The sequence below is a fragment of the Lissotriton helveticus genome, chromosome 1_1 (assembly GCF_964261635.1).
Source record: "Lissotriton helveticus chromosome 1_1, aLisHel1.1, whole genome shotgun sequence".
Lineage (NCBI taxonomy): Eukaryota > Metazoa > Chordata > Amphibia > Caudata > Salamandridae > Lissotriton > Lissotriton helveticus.
Window position 1 is genome coordinate 1417260507 of NC_136057.1, and position 14082 is coordinate 1417274588.

General features: G+C 45.9%; 1 protein-coding gene across 1 annotated transcript in view; it reads right to left on the reverse strand.

Moving 5' to 3' along the window:
* LOC144764134 (potassium channel subfamily T member 2-like) overlaps nt 1-14082 on the reverse strand; it is a gene marked incomplete at its 5' end in the record, with an annotated part of 1271238 nt that overhangs the window by 718168 nt on the left and 538988 nt on the right. Inside the window, one exon of the mRNA XM_078650285.1 lies at nt 8208-8267. Coding sequence (XP_078506411.1) covers nt 8208-8267 — 60 coding nt within the window. The remainder of the gene's footprint in view (nt 1-8207; nt 8268-14082) is intronic.

Consider the following 14082-nt stretch of genomic DNA (forward strand, 5'->3'; position numbering starts at 1 on the left):
GTCGACATTTAAAAATGTTAAATAGTGGAATGTGATACCGTATAGCGACTCTATCATTTGAGGAAATCCACCCCTAAATGTTTAATTAGACTTTGGTTTGGTAGAATCGCCACAGGTAGACTTGCTGAAAAAAAATGATGCTGTTATACTTCTTGTGGATGGAATATCGCAAATTCGGCTTGATTTACAAGACTGTGGTGGAATGATCTGACCTGAAATAGCCTAGAATGGAGGCTTTTCTCGTCATTGATGAAAGTCAGACATAAAGATGGTATAAAGGCGATCGGGAATAATAGCCAACTATCTAAGCTTACAAAGAAAATGTCAATAACAGCAAAACCTTATCCGTAAGATAAACTCAAAATCAACCACAGCAGGTTTTTTTATTGATCCAGTGAGCCGAAGGGTACATCACGATGCAAGACCATATGGCTTTTAGGAATAAAACACTAGAGGATGACAGAATATGTTGGTTGTGCAATTTGGATAAATGCCTTGAGCCTCTATTATGGGTTAATTTATTGCAAGGGTCGTTTATTGAGGCAACCGTGCATAATATTTAGGACAGACACCATTCTTGAAGCTATTAAGCTATTTATTCTTCTGTAATAAAAAAGAAGGTGAAGGTGTAGTGTGTGTCCCTGCTCTGTCTATTAAGCACCTAACATGAGGCTGCGTGTTGTAATAAAGCTATAGTTTGTATGTTGCCTGATGGCGATCAGCTCACTTTTAATTTATGTTTCAAGGGCCCATCAGTGACATTCAGTTGAAAGTTGAAGGAGAAATGTCACAAACTTTAATCCTGGAGGGGAAACGACCATTACAACGCGGTCTTTACACCGCACTACCATTACGACGCGGTCATCACAACGCAAGTTGTTACAACGATTTGCGCTGGATGGCGCTATATACTAAGAAATAGTATGATTTACTATTCCAACACCTTCCCTACTGTTACGTGGGCTGGAGTTGGAATAGTAAATCATACTATTCCTAAGTCCAGCGCCTACAGCGCAAGACGTTGTAACAACTTGCGTTGTGATAACTGAGTTGTAATGGTAGTGTGGTGTAACACCGCGTCGTAGTGACATACATCCGTTTCGTGACACATAGTTAGAAGGTACATTTGAACTTATTATGCTGTTCTGTAGGCATCCTTGGTAACTAGCAAAAAGTTCACGATAAAACAATGAAAATGGAAAGTTCACCTTCACAATGTGTAAAAATGTGCGGTCTTGCTCCTCGAGGTGGTGAAGTCTTCATAAACTACTTATCAGGAATATCTGTATGACGGCATAATATGTTAAAAGGTATTGGTTACACCTCAATGAAGTGAGCGTGTGCCACAAACACATCAGCTTTGGATTTGTTCACACTGAATTAAATAAAATAGGAACTGAACTATAACCCACTGTTAAGACCAGAGTGTTTTAAGATGGTGCACCATTTATAGAGAGGTGACACAATGCTTCCTTTGCTGTCCGAACACTGTGCGCCTGGCTTAGAGTTACGGGTTAGATTATTCTGCCACGAATGGGGTGGATATCGGTGCATTATAGCCTATGGCACTAGTAAGAAGGCAGGTGGGGTATCTGCCACTTTGATGACGAGTAACCCATCCACCAAACTCTAAATCAAACCCTATGTAACATAACCTAAATATGTACTCAAAAAAGATTTTAAAAGCTGTGCATTGTTTTATCAATAATTGACTATGTATAATACCTTGAATTTTATTCGATTTTGTTTAAAGACTAAGGTCTAAATAAACAGAGTTTTTTCTCTCTACTCAAAATTGGTTTGCTTCTTGATATTGAGTTAATACAATGTCAATGCTATTATTGCTTTATTTTCAAATGTCTTATGTCATTAATTTTTTATTGTTTCATTTGTGTGTTATAATAGTGATCTAAAAATGTGATTTCATTTAATACAGCCGGGTATGGGAGCTATCATGAAAGAGATCTGCAGTCAAGGGATACAGAGGAGACAATCAGAACCAAAACACTATCCCAGAAGGAGACGGGAGGGCTATCTCAGGTTAAACATCACAGAGGATTGGCGCTGCCCTCTGGGAAATGGTACTCAAGGGGTTTCCGGCCCCATCAGCCACCTGCCAGCTATGTTTACATTTTTTTTAAAAGAGCTCTCTCATGTGATATTAAATGCCCATTTACATATCAGAGGCACATCAATGAACCCTGGCACAGCACGCTTTAGCTTTCTGCGTCTTTGAAGGCGGCAGCGCCTTTGGAGTTGGAAATGCAGAAAAGCGACCATTAAAATCCATTCAACTGTCCTTTGTAGCTGCAGATGTCCCAAGAGCACAGGAGGCCACTGTGCATCTCCTGCCTCCATAACAGATATATCAAAATATAAAATCAGCTCTAGTACTGTCCCCATAGATGGGGAGATGTAATGACAACAAATGCCCGCCAGGGGGGCAGACTCAGATCGTGTTTAACAGTGGGAGGGGAGTAGAGTGCAAGAGCAAACACGCCTAAAGTCAAGAGGGCCCAGATTCGTATTAACCCCTTGCGTGCTCGTGACGGAACCATTCCGTCACGAGCCACGGTGGGGCTGTGCTGGTGACGGAATGGTTCCGTCAAGGCCCGGCCGCCGCGCCTGTGAGGCGCTGATTTCGCACCTGCGCGGTGCATTCTGTTGAGCGGGCGGGGCCGTGACGGAATCATTCCGTCACAAGCACAGCGCCACCGCGGCTCGTGATGGAGTGGATCCATCACGAGCATGGTGGCACCGCGCGGCCCCCTTCCCCACTAGCGCCGGGGCGGAATTACCACAGCGACCAAGGACTTAATACCGCTTCAAGTGGCACACCATCATGCAAGGAAGGTAAAGGCTAGTGTGGTCTCTGTTGGTAAAATGCTGCAGAGAGCAAACTGGCAAACATCGGAGCATGAAGCTTGCCACGTGGTCATGCACCCTGGGCGGCTCGCTTAGTTTCTGGAGGGAGGAGACACCAGTACCGCAGTGATACTCACGGTCTGATTTATCAACATTTGGCACAGCGCAACGAAGCATGACAACTTGCTGAACTGCGTAAAATGGTGAGAGCCCGAACGCGCCATAAATACTAACAAGTGGTGCATTCCGGCCACGTTGGGCTGGTGCACTTGTGGCTGCCATGGTGCCTGTGTTACAGGAGGATTGTTTGTGTGCAGAAAGGGACACCTTCTTGTACAACAACAATCCTCAGAGGCATTTTCCTCTTTCTGTGTTTGCTGCAGAAGTCAGCACATGTAGAAAGGGGAAAAATGAGGAGAAAGAAAGATATTTCTCCTTGTTATGCCTCACCTGTGAAGGAGTTACATTTTTATGCATTCTGGGAATGCACCAAAAGCCATGATTGACTGCTGGGTTACACCTATGGAATGCCTTCCCAATGCAGATTAACGCAAGCGAGCAACTTGCACTGCCTTGTGTTACTCCAGATTTACTGTGCCACGCAGAGCCAAACAAGATGGCTCTGCGTGGCAAAATTAATCTGACTTAAGGGCTTGTGCCACCTTGTGTGATGCAAGCGCAACAAAAGCCCTTAACCCCTTGCATGCGCGGTGAATTTTCGCGCTGTGCGGCTGTTTTAGAGAGTACGGGATCATGACGGCCCCCAGCCGTCATCAGCACACGCCCACCGTGATGCATGACGGACGGGGGCCGTCATCAGAATGGAAGGGGTTAATAAATCTGTACAGTACAGCCTAGGCTGAAATAATGTATGGAGCATAGAGTGCAGTCACAGTAAATATTAGTTGATGTTATTATGTGAAATTACATGAAGTAGCAGTAACACATAGGGACACATTTACTAACATTTAATGCAGCGTAATGTAGCAAGACAACTTGCTGCACTGTGCCAAACGGAGAGGCAGGAATACGCCATATCTATCAAGATATGGCACATTCTTGCTCTCTCCCTGCGCTGGTGCAATAGTGGCTGCCAACTGCCAAAGCAGGCAGGATTGTTGTTATACAGAAAGGGACGCCTTCCAGCACAACAACAATCCTCTGGGGCTCTTTCCCCTTTTTGTGTATGCTGCAGAATAAAGCACACCTATAAAGGGGAGGAAATGAGAAGAAATAAACATATTTCTCCTCGTTATGCCTTCACTGGGAAGGCATAGCATTATGACGCATTCCCAGGCTTATTAGTGTCAGTAAAACTGGGAATGCACTAAATACCATGGCTGGATACGTGGGAAAACCACAGTAGCGTAGCAAGGGGGGGTTGGACTGCTCCAGGCGGCACACGTTTTGGGGGCGGCTGCCTCTTCCTGCTCTTACCTACCGTCTCAGGGACGGCAATCGCCCCCCCTCTATATTGCGGTCGCTGCGGACAGCAATTGCTGCCGAATCTCGCCAGCACCCCCTATCACCACTCTTCAATGCGTCCGCCGTGGGGCGGAAAATGCAGGGACCACCACAGGCGGCCATTGGGCTGGCTACGCCACAGGAAAACCCAAGCTCCAGCCATGGAACGCCTTCTCAGGCAGAGAAAAGCAAGGCGGCAACTTGCGCTGCCTTGCGTTACTCCAGAGCCGCTCTGTGTGGCATAGTAAATCCCACTTAAGGGTTTGCGTTGCTCTTGTGTCACCTTGCGTGATGAAAGGGCAATGCAAGCCCTTAGTAAATCTGGACCTAGTGTCCAGTTACAGTAAGGCATTGGCTGATGACTTCAAAAGAGCTGAATAAGGACAGGCAGTGGCACCTTGTCTGCACTGACTTCTTCGGATGGAGTAAAAGATCAGAGTGGGGCACTCAGACACCGATGCACCAGTGGCCAATCACAGCTTGGCACAAACTAAGCAGGCAGATTATGTAGTAGACACTGCAGTTGATGATCAGGCAGAACATGAATACGGCTCCGGCTGAGGTCCTAGATTGCGCAGGCAGGCTGATCAAATTTCTTTAAGAAGCAAAGAGATTGTTAGGCAGTGCAGCCAGGCGGCTAAGCAACACACTGCGCTGACTGAGGTCCCGGGTGGAGCAGGCAGTGACTGGACAGCAGCCACATCCATTGGCTCGGGTCATGGCGGAGCAGACTGTCCAGAAATAACACGCAGAGGCAGACAGACTGATGAATGGCCTGGCTGAGCCGCGGGAGAGCAGGTACACACAGGGGCAGCCGAGACATGCGATGGCCGGCAGGAGGATGAGTTAACCTCAGTGTTCTCAGAGAGGACAGGCACACACTGGTGCAGAGCTGTGTGATTTATGACTCTTACACTCATTTATGAAAAGTGACGCATCGCTGCATGAAATCAGCGATGCGTCACTTTTCACTGCGCCTTCCTTGCGAGACAAATGATGCGTCATATTTACAGTATGATGCATCATGGCGCAAGGAGTTACAGATACGTCAGTATTTCTGACGTATCAGTATGGCGCAAAAGTGACGCATTGCTGGAGTGTGTCACAAAAGTGACGCAACTCCAGCAATGTGTCCTTTCACAATGAGGCAAGCCCCATGTGAAAGGGCCTGCGTCTGTCTTACGCCTGCTGTGAGGCAGGCGTAAAAAATTGACGCATTTGTGTCCTAGAAGTGGCGCAGTGAAATCTTATAGATTTCACTGCGTCACTTCGATGACCCTGTCTTGCGTCAGAACGCCCCCCCTGCATACATTATACCTTGCGTAGGTATAATGTAGCGCAGGGGTTTACAAAGTGACGCAGCTACCTAGATGCGTCACTTTGTAAATATGGTGCAAAAAGGCACATTTTTTACACTGCTGGTGCGTCACAAAAAGTGACGCACCGATGGCGTAAAAGTGACGCACGGCCTCATAAATGAGGCCCCGTGTGTGTAGGCTGTGGACCTCCACGCTGTACGTCACTGACTGATGCACTACACCTAATTCCTCCAGCACGATCTAACACGGGTTGGGCAATAGTCACAGCAATCCATGCTGCCTAGCTGCTCTTAGCCAACCCTTGCCACTTTTGTAGCCCACCCTGAGGGCAGCCATCCCATCTGCGGTCAGCAGTGGTGGGGGTGCAGAGACATACTGTAGTTCTCATCTGATCCAAAGGACCTTAACCTCTGCTGTTGACCATTTGCATGTTGCACCAGTGCCCTCTCCTGGCCTCATTACTATCTTGCCTAGAAATGAGCTGGTCATTAGCACGAAACTGCCAGCGGAGTGGGTGGAAGACATCTTTACTGTCGACGATTCACCTGCCACGACAAAAAGGAGGTGACCAACATCTCTGCTCATTTGTCAGAGCTGGAGGTGCCAGAAGAATAAGACAAAAAGCCAATTAATGCAACAAGGCTTACCACAGTGACATGACCAATGTGGCTCAACACTGATGTTTCTTTAAATGGGAAAAGGGTGCAGCAGGTAAGAGGGGCCTTATAAAAGACAGCTCTTCGGATGAATCAGCTCAAAGCCACGCACAATATAATGAATGCTGCCCTGATTAGCATTCAGTGATAACTGTCTGAATCCCACCCGCAAAACTTCGGGCCAAGCGCACGAATAAATTGTACTAAAGGCCATTTCTGCACAGTGTGACTATATGCAGCTGGAAATCTTTTTAAACAGGCCAGCCAGTATCGCTGTGCCTTAAACATCCTAAAAACCTTTGCTCATATATTATTATTTTAAAAATCTGACATTAGAATCAACTCCTATTGTTGAATGCATCGTTGGAATTATAATGCTTAACCTGGAACTTTTTGTGCCTATAGAGAACACAAGGATCATACCTATAATTTCTCCATTAATGCTATGAGCCTTTGTAAGTGAATAAAAACAAAATATGCTTGATATGATCTATAATTGAGTATTTTTGACACCTAGGGGGGCGATTACAATACGGCCCGGAAAGGCTCAGAGCGTCAGTCAGTGCCTTTCCAGGCCGCATCTATGTTTCATTTCCGACCGCCGCATTACAATGCTGGTGGTCAGAAATTAAACCACATGGTCATTCAGGCTAGCTTCCAACTGGCTCAAGGAGCCCGCCGGCATTACGGAGGGCAGCCAATAATCCCAAAGGAATACGATGCTTGGTCTCCGGCAGGCTTTCCATGTTGGGCTTTATGACATGGAAAGCTTGTCGGAAAGTGAGTATGGGGGCCCCTATCAGGGCCTCCTTGCCTTTGCGGCCTACAGTTGGGGGCCGAGGGGGCAGCTGTGGTGCACACCCTGATATGCCTGCCACAAGGTGTAGGGATGAACACAGACTTCTATTCCTCTATGGGAGCTTGTGTTATGGCCTGTTTACGGCCGTAACATGAGCTCCCATAGAGGAATGGGAGTATGGGACCGAACAATGTTCGGTCGCATCATGCTGAGGTGGTCGTGACCACCAATCGGAGGGTGAATGGGCCCTTTTCCGAGACAGTGTTTGGCAGGCAGAAGTCCGCTTGACATCGTAATAGGCCCCCAAGTGATTTCTTTATCATCATTAAATGAAGGTGAATTGACTGGTATTAGATTCCTGATAAATTATGCATGGTCTTCTCTTGCCTTCGGTTTCATTAAATCCTCTATCTGATCTCTTCTTTTCATATAGACAGTTTTTGTAAAGTTTCGATGGTAGTAAGGTGAAAAATGTAATTATCTAAATAAATCTTCACAAAAATTGAAAAGAGTATCACAGTAGAGTGGGTCTTTAATGCTTGCAATTTGAGGCAATAAGGTAGGCAGTTTGAAGTGGTAGAACAGGATGTAAATTACTCTGTGGTGTCAGATTCTGCTTGAGTGAACATAGCCAGAGGTACTGGTGTGATACAGGGTTGTTTCATATCTGGAGAGGTGGAGGATAATAAGTATAAGAAATAGGAGGGGTAGTTTATAGAAGAACAGGAGAAGGTAAACTTAGTGCGAGGAAGGAGCTACATGAGTCGGCGGAGAAAGAATATAGCTTTTGGGAGATATTGGACGTTAAGGATAGAAAAAGTAGTAAGCAGAGAAGTTGCTAGTCACATTTGGAGAAAAGGAAAAAGAAGACAGTAATAGTAGAGGGAAAGTTAGGATCTGGAGGGGCGGTAAAAAGGAATATCAAGGTAAATCCTCGTGTGAAACATTTAATAGGGCTTATAGACCAAGGACTCAACAAACCTTAGAATGTAGATATTGGATTTTAGAGAAGTACCTCATTCCTCACTGGCCTGAAAATGGCAATTCGTTTTATCTAGGTGGCCAGCACCCTTTTGTGTGACTGGTTTCCAAAACTCAATTTACCTTGTACCCCAGGTAGGCAAGCAGCATTGTCTCGGAGAAGCTGATCAAGGCCACCAACACCTGTAAAAAGACAAGGCAAGTAAATGAATGGGTGAATAAATGGGTGGATGAATAAGAACAGGCACACAGGGCAGAGTAAGGCATGTAGGCGCTTTTCTGTGATAGCTTCAATGGAAGCTACATTTAAGCCACACAGGAATATCTAGTCTCTAATACCCTTCACGAAATAGTGCCTTATCGAGAAATACGGAGTGCCCTAGTAACGTATTGCAGGATATTTGCCTAATGAAGCCCTGTGAGGTATAAACTGCCATCTTAATATGCTCACTTCACTGAGTTAGTCCAGCCCATATTATGGGTAGATAGCTCAGTGGGGTGATGAGCCTGTGGGGAAGATATGTGTGGAACCTGCTTCATACTCATCTGGGCTGATTTTCCTTTAATCATTCAAAGGTTAACACCCTTGGCCTACAGAGTGCACCCTGGTATGTACAGCGGGCACGTTAACAAATATAACTGATGGACTCTGGCAGGCATATAAGTGTTTTGCTAAGTAATCCCTTTTGATTCAGTTTCTATGTCTTGCTTTCTTGCCTCTCTGTGTCTGGAGTTGTAATTGCTTCTTATTTTAGAAGAAAAGGAGCATTTGAAAGTCCATACTTGATTTGTCTTTCCAAAAGTTAAAGAATAATACTGTTCATTCCTTAATTAGCATCACTCCATTCAAAATGATAATTAAGGAATGAACAGGATTATTCTTTGAATTTTGGAAAGACAAATCAAGTATGGCCTTTTACACGCTTCTTTTCTTCTAAAATTGGAGTTTGCATGAATGTGGCCCTGGGACAGTGTGACCACTTAAAGTTGAGCCTGGAGTATGCTAATGGAATTGTCCTGATATTACACCAGTGCGCCCTTGTTCTTAGCTCACACTGCCAGTTGCAGAGTTCTGGATTGCTTCTTATTTTGATTTCGCTCTTCCTGTTCAGTCCTGTTACATGTAGACTCCGTGCCTTATGTTCGATCTATTCCAGTCCTGAACCTGACTTTTATTCCAGTCCTGCTTTCCTGAATCAAAAATTCCTGTTTCTGTGTTTTCCTTGCTTTATATTCTGTGTATTCCAGCCCTATAACAGATATTGATTCCAGTCCTGATTTTCCATGAGCCCAGTTCCTGTTTATGTGCTCCCTCCACTACTTCCCCTTGTCTTCTTGTCCACTTATAATATAATCTTGATTTTCTTTACTACCAAGGGTGCTAGATAAATTCCACAGCTTGTGTCTCTGGCAAAGAGAACCACCCATGCTAAGTGTGCCTCCTCGAACTTTGTGAGATTAATCTGCTTCTTGCTTTCTGTAAGAGCCTTTCACCTCACAGAGAGATGTCTACCTAGGGGGCATACAAATGATAATTTCTGATAGTTTATCTTTCGTCTCCCTTGTCCCCCTTTGTTGTCGTACTTCTATTACCCCATACATACGTTCAGTTTCTCGTTAAACGCCTGTTCTGGCTTTAACCATACCTCAGCTTCTGTCCTCCCTTCCATCCAGCCTTCAGGTACTTACTATAGCCTTATAGCCTGCTGTAGAGGGCTATATCGGCTATTAAAGGCCCTCTCCAGGGTTAAAGGTCCCGAGCCGAAGGCGAGGGCCTTTAACAAGGGAGACGGACTTTAATAGCCGGTATAGCCCGACTACGAAGGGCTGTAAGGCTGTTAGAACATTCTACCATTAGAGGGCAGAATGTTTTAACAAAAAAAACAAATCCTTATGGGAGGGTGAGGGGATTGGAATCCCCTCAGGCTCCCTGAAGCCTTTGTTCACAGCCAGAGCTGGGAACAAAGAAACATTGGAATGTTGGAGCTCCAGGCTTATACCAGCCATTATAAGCCCAGAGCACTCCATTGCTTTCAATGGAGCTCCCAACATTCCAATGTTCTAATTGTATATGTTTTACCCCTACACTGGGAATCCTGTTTTCCCACAGAAAGATTACACACTACCTAATCCAATTTTGTCACAAACTCCCCCATCTAGTCTCCTGACCATCAAGGAGGGGGGGTGGGGGAGGGGGGTCAGAGAGGAGACTTGTTGCCGCCCCAGAATTGAACAGTGAGTGAAAGTGTGGCCAACAGAGGGCCTATCACTGCTCACCCTCCTGCAGGGGGTGTGGCCAAAGTGACAGGCTGTGCCATGGATACCTAAAGCAGCCGGGTTCACAGTTCACATCTGCAATATGGATACCATATTGACACAGGATCTAGTTTGCGTTAAGCAGAGCCAGAAGCAATAATATGCATTTTGTAGCGTTTATGAAATCGTGACATAAACAATGTTTGGAGAAGGAACTACAGCTTTGACAGGCACGATTCTGTAGCCAACCATCATGGTCGATTTTTGACAAAAGCATTAAAAAAGCCTTGTCCCCTAGCGGGTCAATTTCAAGAGTTTGATAGGGATGTGACATGCATGCGCAGTATGCTGAGCATAGAGTAGGCGTAGTAATAGGGATTCGGACCGTGGAGTGCCCCCTCTAGTGGTGGCGGTGGCTACAGAGGTAATAGGAATGTGGTCTGCGCAGTTCGGCTGAGCCATTGCCATCTTGTCATAAGTGACATTGCTGAGTGTCTGCACCTCACCAGTACAAGAGGCGATCTGTTTTAGTGGGGTCCAGTCTGAGTGGGAGCAGTGCGGTCCGCTAAGCATTCGAGCGATATTGAGACAGGCTTTGGTGGTGGCATGTTAATATATGACAAATGTTTCAGCAACCTCTCAATGAAATAGCAATATTGCAACACCCTTGAGGCCATTTGTCACAATGTCAAGATCTGTCAAAATGAGTCACACTCCTCTCAGTGTGTTGTAATTATATTAAATTTGTTGTATCTTTAATGTATCTTCAATTAACAAGTGAAATAGCTGTCAGACTCTCTCTCTCTTAACATTCCTAGAGAGGAATAAAAGAGGTTGGTGGTGGCAAATTTAAATTCTGTTACTACTATAATGTGAATTACACTTATGGAGGCAGCATTCGTCTGTCTCTGATTTGTTTGAATCCAGGTCCTAAATCATTGGAAAGGTGAAAGTATGGAACGTGCCACTTTGTCCAGGGGTGGAAGAAGATGTTTTGAGGGGTGCGGACCAAGCTTGCCAATGACCATGGAGGCGTTGCACGCAACAAGGCATTTCTATTCTGAGAAACGAGAGCTGAAAAATATAAGTTTGAAAAGTTATCATATAACCTTACTAGAGTGAACACTGTGGAATTCTAGCCAAGAAGAGGCAAGGAAGCTTAAGGCATGAGTTGGACGGTCTGATTGGCTAATCAAGTCCCTGACATCCTTAGTCTTCATTTGAGGCAGAGCAGCTTGATCTGGGCATAAACAACAGGAGGTAAACAAGTCAGGAGATTGCTCCTTCCTAGGACAGTTATTGACTGAGAGGGGAGCCGTGGACAGCAAACAGCGGTAGGGGCACGCAATCTCAGGGGTATGAACACAGGGGTACCTGTGAGCTTGGCTTCTTTGGGACAACATGGGCTCTCTCTACCAATGCAACATCACAAAATAAAATGGTGGACGGAGTGTTGAAACTTTTCAAAAAGTCAACCCAGTCATAGATCTGGGTTTAATCGATTGTTATTTTGCTCACCAATTCACCTAAGTTTGGACCTCAACACTCCGTCCATCATTTTATTTTGTGATGGTGCTATATGTGCCCTAAGTGTCTAAGGGTATGCCCAGGGCTTTAAGTGGCCCGGGTCTCACCGGTGCTGAGCACCAGCTGTTTTTTAAAGGAGGCCTCGAAATGGGTCTCTATCGGGGTCTATTTTGTGCCCTGGCACAGGCGCTCTGTTTTTTTCCAGACTGCAGTGACAGCAGGCACTTCGATGAGTAATGCTCACACTACTCACTTCTCACTAGTGGAGAAGTTACAGCATGACCTCATGCCAGGTGAGCGTTGTAGGGGAAGGGAAACCCTTTAGAGAGAGTCATTTTCTCTCTTGATTTCCCTTCTCTTTTTGGAACCCAGGAACAGCAACATTGTTGTGGTGTCACCATGGCTTTAAGTGGAAGCTTTTTCAGTATTATATACAAGCCATAGTTGCAGCTTATTTATCGTATGCAACTAACAACCATTGACAAAGACAATAGTCCTGACTTGTTGTAGCACTTGTATTGTGGAGAAGCGTGGCTCAATGGTTAGAGCGGCAGACCCTAATGCAGAGGTCTGGCCCGGGACCAGGGTTCAATTCCCGCCTCGGCGGGTCTTGGGCTCAATTTCCTCAGACCTGATAATTCTCACCTCGGTGCCTATTCTAGTCATGGGTCCCACGCTGCAACTCTGGGCAATAGCTTGCTTAATCTCCACAACGGCCCCAACAGCGCTGGGATGCCTGGCTTCACCTTGGGGGTGCCCAGAACTGGACATTTCACAGGGAAAAGCCAGGAAGGGTTCCACAGCGGTATAAGTACAGCGCCAGGACGACCTGTTGCTGGGGCAGCAGTGTGCTTTACAAGTACAATTTCAATTCATCATATGTCTGGATGCAATGACAGAAACAACAAAATACAAGTCGGGCGGCACACTGTGCTAAGCACAGATTTTTAGCTTACCTGTTTTATGCCACACCCTTAATTACACTGGCCATGCCTCTTTGAGAGACCTCTCAGTTTTTTCATCCCACTTAAAGCCCTGGTCAGCTGCGGTCTGTAGTGGGTGTACCTGCCGGGCAGTGATGTGGGGAGGGGGAGGGGCAGGGTGGAGGGTAGTAAACTATGGATTACGGAGGTTTACAGGTAAGTAAACATATAAATAAATAAAATGAATTTCGTTGCGTGCATTGCATGCCCAAATGCGATGACATGCGCACAATGAAATTTGTTTTATTTATTTATATGTTTACTTACGTGTAAACCACTGTAATCCATAGTTTACTATCCCCCACCCTGCCCCTCCCCCTCCCAACGTCACCGCCCGGCAGGTACTCCCACTACCGACCGCGGCTGGCCCTGGGTATGCCCTGAGGTGGGTCTCTTGCTCGCTGCGCCACTGGATTCAAGCTAGGCTAACTGTTGAGGGGTGATAACCCGCAACCAGTCCCAGCCGTTCGGACTGGACTAGACTGTTCCCATGGAGAGCAGGATCAAGGCTGATTTGCATATGGCTGGGTCCAAATTTGGGTTACATGGCAAGCAAAATAACAATAGATTAAACCCAGATCTGTGACTGGGGGAGAGTGGTTAAAAAGTTTCAACACTCCGTCCATCATTTTTTTTCGTGATGTTGCTCCCTCTACCAATGAACACTGCCATTGTGATCTGGCTGTCCTAGGGGCAGAAATGTCAGTTGGGATTTCAGGGGTGCTGGAGAAATGAAAACGAAGCCTGGAGAGAGAGTCTTGAGTGGAACAAGGAGTTGCAGCTCTTCCAAGTGTTGTGGCCACAGCCGCGGAACCACACCACCAACGGTTATCAATTGGTATGTGGCGATACAAACTGGGTCACATGGTTGCACCAACTGTCTGACCATGGTTGAAGCACACAACCCTGATTCTGTAAAGGGAAGAGTCATGTGGCTCTATGTAAAGCGGGGATTCGATGTTGAGTGTTGCTTTGCTGCGGCACCACCATGCCCTTTTTCATTGTGCATCACAAGCCCTTATGTGTTTTTATGATGGTAATATACATTGCAAGCATTGACATATATTAGCACGGTCTGTCCTTCTTGCTGCTAACTGCCTTTGTGCATTTAAGTGCATCCACCTAGAAATGAGCTGGCGCCAGGCCTGGGTGTTTGTTAAAGGTGGCCTTCTAGAGAGTCTACCAAACAATCATCTTTTCCTTTTGTCAGCAAATGACCTCAAGCCCTTTGC